Source organism: Triticum aestivum, chromosome 4D, assembly GCF_018294505.1.
Source record: "Triticum aestivum cultivar Chinese Spring chromosome 4D, IWGSC CS RefSeq v2.1, whole genome shotgun sequence".
In the NCBI taxonomy this organism is placed as follows: domain Eukaryota; kingdom Viridiplantae; phylum Streptophyta; class Magnoliopsida; order Poales; family Poaceae; genus Triticum; species Triticum aestivum.
This window is the reverse complement of record NC_057805.1, coordinates 313,765,452-313,773,651: the sequence shown is the minus strand read 5'-3', so window position 1 is coordinate 313,773,651 and position 8,200 is coordinate 313,765,452. Positions and strand designations below refer to the sequence as shown.

General features: G+C 44.6%; 1 protein-coding gene across 1 annotated transcript; it reads left to right on the top strand.

Annotated features, from left to right (window-relative positions):
* The first annotated feature begins 248 nt into the window (after positions 1–248).
* Positions 249–7,008, top strand: LOC123097633 (SNF1-related protein kinase regulatory subunit beta-1). Its single transcript, XM_044519424.1, has 4 exons — positions 249–618; positions 5,323–5,504; positions 5,749–5,911; positions 6,551–7,008. The coding sequence occupies exons 1-4, from the start codon at positions 379–381 to the stop codon at positions 6,863–6,865; spliced, it is 900 nt and encodes a 299-aa protein (XP_044375359.1). The 5' UTR covers positions 249–378; the 3' UTR covers positions 6,866–7,008.
* The last annotated feature ends 1,192 nt before the right edge of the window (positions 7,009–8,200 follow it).

Below are 8,200 nucleotides of genomic sequence, written 5' to 3'. Positions count from 1 at the left end.
CCCAACGCCCGTCCGAACGTGCGCGCCGTGACCAGGGCCGGGGCCCGCTCCACGTCACGTACATACTATCACCAAACACGGCCCTCCGTGCGCTACACCCTCCTGCACCGACCGGCGGCCGGGCCACGTGGGGCCGACGCGACGGTGACGGTGCAACCCACGAGCGCCGGGTGCACGGGTGCCGCCACGCTTCCCGGGCAAGGGGCAGGCAGCGGCACGCGCTTAATTACGCGACCAAACGGGCGCAGCCATTCCTCTCTCTCTCGCTCGTCTTCCTTGCCCCCTCGCGCAACAGCAGCGCCACAACGCAGTGAGTGGCACTTCCGTGATTTCGCCGCCGCGGGGGGCGGGCGGAGGAGAGAAGGAGGGAAGGAGGCCATGGGCAACGCCAGCGGCAGGGAGGAGGACGCCGCCGCGCCCGGGGAGGCCGACGCCGCCGACGTCGACGTGGAGGACGGAGGCGACGACTCCTCGGCCCGCGGCTTCCCTCCCTACGGCGGAGGCGCCAACCACGTGCGCCGTGCGTGCTCGGTGGGTGTCGTGGGGGCCAGCGCCGGGCCCGGATCGCCGCCCGGGAGCCCCGGCCGCTCCCTCTCGCCGCGGATGTTCGTGCCCCAGGTCAGATCACCAGATCCCGCACCCTCTTCTCCATTTCCTTGCTCGCTCTACTGCTACAGAGTTTGGTTCGGTTCGGATGCCTAGTTTCCCCCCCTGCTGGTGCTCGTATGTGATCTCCAGATGTGGAGGTTCCACTGATTTCGTTGGTTGGTTGGTTGGTTGGTTGGTTGGCTGGCTGGTTGGCTTAGGGTCCCAACGCGAGGAGTGGCCGCGATCTGGAAATGGCTCGGTATCCTCCAAATTCACTTTTAGCTAATGCTGCCCTTCCTGTGGATAAACTGTTTGATCCCTGCGCGAGAATAGAGCAAAGAAGCGCGAGCCTACTTGCTGCTACTTCATCTTAGTATTACTGATTGTAATGACAATGCAGGAAGACACTTTGGCAGTCCTTTGTGCGAGCTTGATTGTTTTCTCCTAAGCAGCAAACTGTTTCAGAATAAGCTATGCTACTTGGACAGTAAACAGGGAGGTTCTATTATGTGTAAACTGTTGAATGACCGTTTGATTGTACAGACTTTTTATGGGTTTTTTCTGTTTTGATTAAAAGTTAACATGAAGCAGATTCGTTAGGTCTAGAATTTTCGTTTGCCCCTTGCCCAATAGTTAGTTTAGGCACTGTAATGGTGATGTGTAAGTTAGTCATGAGAATGATGTCTCCGTGTGGGTTGTCCAAGGAATTTATAGGCTTTCTGTTAGGGCTCTGGTTCATATCGACACTGATGCTGGTTTTCAGACCATGACTTTAGGTGCTTTTAAAAATTAAACTAATACTTGATATACAGTCGTACTGTAGGTCGTGTCTAAGCATTCAAAGGAAAAATATCGGGTTAATTTGTTCAATTAGAGTGGGTGACCTGATGTATATTGTTTTCTATTATTACGGCTGAAGATTGGATTGGTATGTCGGTCACCTTCCTTCTCATTTGTTTTCTCAGTGACATACTGTCTATTACTTCTGAACCAACCCTTCTGCTACATTCCTGGGATTATGCTATTACTGTCTGCAGAATGTAGATCTCTTGTGGTGCATTGACATCAAGTATTGGATATAATGTAACTATGCGTTAGGTGTTTTTATGATTAAAATAGGATTGCACCAGGGGTCAGCTTTGAGCCCTTATCTTTTTTGCTTTGGTGATGGATGAGGTCACAAGAGATATACAGGGAGATATCCCATGCTGTATGCTCTTTGCAGATGATGTGGTGCTAGTCAATGATAGTCGGACGGGGGCCAATAGGAAGTTAGAGCTATGGAGACGAACCCTTGTAATCGAAAGGTTTTAGACTTAGTAGAACTAAAACCGAGTACATGAGGCGCGGTTTCAGTACTACTAGGAACGAGGAGGAGGAGGTTAGCCTTGATGGGCAGGTGGTGCCTCAGAAGGACCTTTCGATATTTGGGGTCGATGCCCCGGAAGGATGGGAATATCGATGAAGATGTGAACCATCGAATCAAAGCCGGATGGATGAAGTGGCGCCAAGCTTCTGGCATTCTCTGTGACATGAGAGTGCCATAAATGCTAAAAGGCAAGTTCTATAGGACGGCGATTCGACCCATAACGTTGTATGGAGCTGAGTGTTGGCCGACTAAAAGGCGTCATATTCAACAATTAGGTGTGGCGGAGATGCGCATTTTGAGATGGATGTGTGGCCACACAAGGAAGGACCGAGTCCAGAATGATGATATATGAGAGTTGGGGTAGCACCGATTGAAGAGAAGCTTGTCCAACATCATTGAGATGGTTTGGGCATATTCAGCGCAGGCCTCCAGAAGCTCCAGTGCATAACAGACGACTAAAGCGTGCCGATAATTTCAAGAGTGGTCGGGGTAGACCGAACTTGACATGGGAGGAGTCCGTAAAGAGAGATCTGAAGGACTGGAGTATCACCAAACAACTAGCCATGGACAGGGGTGCGTGGAAGCTTGCTATCCATGTGCCAGAACCATGAGTTGGTCGCGAGATCTTATGGGTTTCACCTCTAGCCTGCCCCAACTTGTTTGGGACTAAAGGCTTTGTTGTTGTTGTTGTTGATGCGTTAGGTGTTTTTCCATTCTCCTGGGCAGTAGCCTTAAGGATTGATTAAACTGAAAATAATTGAAGCAAATAAATATACGCAATTAGTAGTTGCCACAGCTGCTCCATTTATCAATTTTCTCATTGATGTCACTAGTAAAGCTGACACGTTCAAATCCATTAAATGAGTACATCGATGCTCACAACATGACTGTCCCGCTTAGCTTTGGAATGGCGCAATATGGTGTTTTCATTTTTCTGTTTTCAGTGCATTTGCATGTTGATATCCTTTCGCCCTTTCTTACCTCGAACATGCACCCAAATCATCTTGCCCTTTACTTGGTAGAACCATATGAATCGAGTAGGCGCACAGATGGAAATGAGAAAATTCTGTTACATCTAGATGAACTGCAAGCATTATAAGCATAGGGGTAAAAATAACAAGGAATGCTCTATTCTAGTGAAATATGCAGTATTAAATATTTATGTCTTCATTTATTGCTATAAAACAAGGGTTAGATACAACATATGCATACACTCTTTCTCTCCTAGATACAACCTTAGAAACACCAAAACAATGGATGTTTTATTATGCAGTAAGACTAAGTGTGGTTCTCTTATGGTGTTGCCAGTACATAGCTTCTATAGCAGTTGGGGACTAAGGAGTCCAGTCGTATTAGAAAACGTCCAGAGGCAAAATAGCCGATATATAAGGATGCATTGTGTCTCAGTTTTAATCAGGCAAGAACAATCAATCACCCTCTCAAGTTATTCTCTCGTTTAAACCCATGTCTACCCAATCCCTCACAGCCATGCCCGTCTGGCTACAGCACAGTAGTTATCCCATGGTGAATCAAGGTTCACAACAATAGCTATATCTACTAGGAGAGAGAATGCGTAGATAAAGCCATTCCAATACATGGTATTATATTGTTACATCTGACGAGGTGGGAGTTAGAGGAGGCTCACAGAACAAGCGACTCCCTTGTTTTTCTGAAAATGCTACGCCTCCAGATGCTGCCTCTATATTTTTTTTTGCTAGTTTGGTAGTCATGCTGTTAGGTTTTGGTTCCTTTTTCCTAGTTTTGATTTTTTGCATTGCTAGTTTTTGGTTTCTGTTTGACTCTGTTTTTCAGTTCTCTCTTTGTACAGTGTATCATTTTGACGTGTTCCTTCCGATGCAAAAAGACACATGTTTTGATGCATATTCGGAAAAGCAATATTACAACCTTACTGTCTCTCTTCTTTAACTCCCCTTGTAGCATCTATGGTTTCTGCTTATGTATCATTACATTGGGATTTGGGTGTAACCTTAATATCTCAGCCTTGTCTTCCTCTCAATAGTTCATCTATGTCTTCCTCTTTATAACAAGTTAGCAATCACAACTTTCATAGACTTTTTTTGTCTTTGATATAAACACTTGAGCAGTGGTGGAGTTCCTCTGATGCCATTATAGTAGGGTGGTTCAGAAGAAATGTGTTCATTCTTATAGGGTGCCTGCGAGTAAGTATACATATACAATTATGGATATAGATTCACTTTAGGGTTGAGCCTCCCAACAATATGGATATCACGTAGTGGCTGAGTTGATATTTCTATTTCTTCGAAAATTGTACTAATATCTGGCCTCTGCCCCGCTTTATTCTCTAAAACCTGCAAATCCTGAATGCTGATTCTTTTACACTTCTAATTGTCTGTGACTGATGTAAACGATCTAGTCTTCATGGTTAACAATATGGATTACTGCGACTACTGACTACAACTTTTCTTAGTTATGCACTTTGAAGTATAGGAAAGATACTCCCTCCGTCCCATAATATAAGAGCGTTTTTGACACTACACTACACTAGTTTAGTGTCAAAAACGCTCTTATATTATGGGACGGAGGGAGTACTAGATATCGGGCAATTTATACTGTCTGGGGTTGTGATGTAAAAGATCCAGTCTTAATGGTTTACAATTCGATTTCTGAGACTATTGACCAAAATCTTTCTTAGTTTTGCACTTCGAAAGGATAGAAGGCCAGAGATTAGATATTTAATCATGGCTTGCTAGATCAATACATCCATAGTAGTGTTAACACAAACACAAGTACTTAGTTGATCCTGATACCACTAAATCTTGGAAGTGTTGATGTCTTTACTAGTGTTAACACAAACACAAGTACTTAGTTGATCCTGATACTACTAAATCTTGAAAGTGTTAACTCAAAAAAAAAAAAAATCTTGAAAGTGTTGATGTCTTTATTGCGCATAGGCTAACTATTGATGTCTTTGTTGTGTATATATGTATTCTGATCCATTTGCTAAGAAAACCAAGCATTTCTGATGTAAGGTATTTCTTTCAGTTACCTGTAACTGCTTAACCAGTATATAAAGCATATCAATACAGTCTCAAAACTTAATGAAAATCATTATTATCTTATCCTGGGATTTGCTAAATGACTAAGATGGGTTTTGTTATCTGTCATTTATAATCTTTTTATCTGTGTTATCCTACTCCAAATGTTTTCATCTATCTTTTCTTTAGGATAAGATATTTTCATCTATCTAATACTACAAATGTTTGCATTCTTTGTATTGATTACTAGTACAATTTTGCAGACACCTGTACCTCCATTGCAAAGACCTGCTATCTTTAATGTGTGAAGCAAGAGCATTCTTTGTATTAATTACTACAATTTTGCAGACACCTGTACCTCCATTGCAAAGACCTGCTGATGTAACTCCAGTATTCGATGAAATACTGATGAATGAACAAGAAGAAGAATTTGATGGCCCCCCTCAAAAGGAAATACCTGCTTTGATTGTGTGGACTCTTGGAGGAAAGAATGTATCTGTTGAAGGATCTTGGGATAACTGGAAATCAAGGTAACTGATTAACGCAAAAATGGAACTACTGCACATATGATGAATATATATACATTTTTTTACGATCTGTTAATCACATGATCTCCTTGATTACGGACCCACTGGCCGTTCGTTAGTTTGACCGATAATAATAAAATTTATGGAAATACACTGTGTATATGTTCAATGCAAGACCTCCTCAGTAAAACTGTAACTCTGGAATGCAGCAAATTTTATTCTGATGATGTTCATACGTACATCGCAGGAAACCGATGCAGAAATCTGGAAAAGATCATTCTCTTCTGTTGATCCTTCCTTCTGGAGTTTATCGTTATAGATTTGTTGTAGATGGAGAGAGGAGATGTTTTCCTGACCTTCCATGTGAAACTGATGCCATGGGCAATGCTGTTAACCTACTTGATGTTCATGTGAGTTTCCTTTCTTCTTCAAGAATGAAACCTTTTTTTTTTCCTTCTTGAGCAACATGCTTGTGAAGAAACAAATTGATCAAATGCATATAAACAGACTTTACGCAACCTATCGTGCCTCGCATTTGTTTTTAGCTTTACTCACTCGTAGACCAGGTTATAAATAAATGTGAAAGGCACTTAGAGAGGTTGTTCGCTCTATGCTTAAACTGACAAGAGCTTTACAGTTGTCTGGAAGGACCTGTTCTGTACTAATTGCACTGATTCTTATATTTAATAGGTGTTGATAATTGCCTTTAGTTTGGTGTTGGTTAAATATCTGTTTATGGATATATGGAGTACTTGAATTCAAGAATTGAAGTTATTGCATTGGCTGCTATTTTTCTTGGCTATTAATTACGTGCTATTGGTAATAAACCATATGAGACTTATCAAACTTCGATGTCAACTTGGGATCAGCAAAACTAATAATGACCTTTGGAGACAGTTATGGGAATAAAGAAAGCAATACACACTTACATTCAGCCAATTGTAAATATGATTGTTCATAGGCAATGTTAAGATAAAACTGGAATATTTATGCTGAAATTGCCCCTTCCATTGTCCTCTTAAATTTGGAATTTCTTTTCATGCATGCAGGATTTTGTTCCTGAAAGTGTTGAAAGTGTATCAGAATTTGAGGCTCCTCCATCCCCAGAATCTAGCTACAGTTTCCAGTCACCCGAGGAAAAGGACTTTGCGAAGGAGCCACCTGCTCTTCCGTCTCAGCTTCACCTCGGCGTTCTTAACTCACAGAACTCGGAGGAAATATGTGCACGGCCCCAACACATCGTCCTCAACCACCTTTTCATCGAGAAGGGTTGGGGTGCCCATCCGCTGGTGGCTCTTGGTGTAACCCACAGATTTGAGTCCAAATATGTAACGGTCGTCTTGTATAAGCCCATAGAACGATAGCATAGCAGCCGCATGAAGTTGAAGCTAATGCTTGACAACTCACCGCGAAACCAGCAACGAACAGCAACAGCGTGGCCTCTCCCTGTAAAAGCACTTCAGGTACAGGAATATTTTCGATAACTTGAAGGAGGTTCTAGTCGTGATATTGCTCCCCTTCTGTATACCTCCTGGCGGACGGCCTTATCGTCGTGAGTTCATACATATACTTGTTGTTGTTGTTTCCAACCCCTCGGGAATGAGACGTGTAGAATTGTCACCGAAAAGTGAGAACTGAGAACCGTGGGACTCCACTGAAACGCTAGGCTTCAGAGTTAGATCTTGTGATCCTTTTTCTTCATTGTTTTTCATGGTGATGATGGTGTTGTGTAATAATACAAAGCTACCGGTTACGGATTTGGATCTGTCATCCTAGTGCTCCCAGGCTGCAAGCTGCCATTGTCTCTGCGTTGCCATTGTTTTATGCACTGGTTTGCTTTGCCTGTTCAGATGTTGCGAGAGCATGAACCTTGTACAGTGTACATACACAGGCACAGCAGTGGACAGATCAACTTTTACAAGTGCCATTCTTCTGTCGCTGCTGCAGAAGCGTGGCAGGCTGTTAAAATCACCTGGAAATTCTAGAAGGAAGGCATTCGTGTTGATAGCGTCGGGGCTGGGAACAGTTGGTGCCACTAAGAGCAGAAGGATTGTGTGCGATTAAAGAAGCGTCAAATCTTTCCTCGTATCATCTCCATCACCAACCCATGTTGATGTTTGCGACTGAGCCAGGGTGAGAAAGTGGCGGGACATTGCACGTTGGGTAGGTAGTAGCGGCACAGCATCGCTCCAGTAAAAAAGTAACTAGATGGGGCAGGCAGCACCCAGTCGACTGGAACGGATCATTCTGGCTTTGCAGCGTCGCCGCAGTGGCTGGCTGCACGCCCATCAATGATGCATGCCTGCCTCACGCCCTCCCCTCCCCTTCCCGCCTGCGAGCCTCTGTCTCCGTCCTCTCCATCTCTCTCACCATGATTCGGTTCGGCCGCTGTGGCGCCAGTTGAATGGACGCACTCGGTCGGCCGCGTCCTTCGGCTCCTCACTCTCACTGTCACCGTCGATCGATCGGTCTCTGCTCCCTGCGCGCGTGTGCTGTGTGTACCGGTGTCGCCCCGCCTCCGCGGGGACGTCCTCTCCTCGGCGTGCAGTGCACACAGGACGCACGCCACCGTCTGTGTCGCCAAGTGACCAGGAATGAGTCCCGCGTGCTCCAACGCGAGAGGTCCCGCCCTCGTCGTGCTCGTATCCTGCTGCCTGAGCGAAAATCTCGGCGCCAGCATCATGAAGCAACAGTCAAGG

Bases quoted from the DNA above. Each gene is read 5' to 3' on its own strand.
- LOC123097633 (XM_044519424.1), top strand. From the start codon at position 379: ATGGGCAACGCCAGCGGCAGGGAGGAGGACGCCGCCGCGCCCGGGGAG. The intron at 619-5,322 runs GTCAGATCACCA...ACAATTTTGCAG, and splicing joins CGCGGATGTTCGTGCCCCAG to ACACCTGTACCTCCATTGCA. The intron at 5,505-5,748 runs GTAACTGATTAA...CGTACATCGCAG, and splicing joins TGGGATAACTGGAAATCAAG to GAAACCGATGCAGAAATCTG.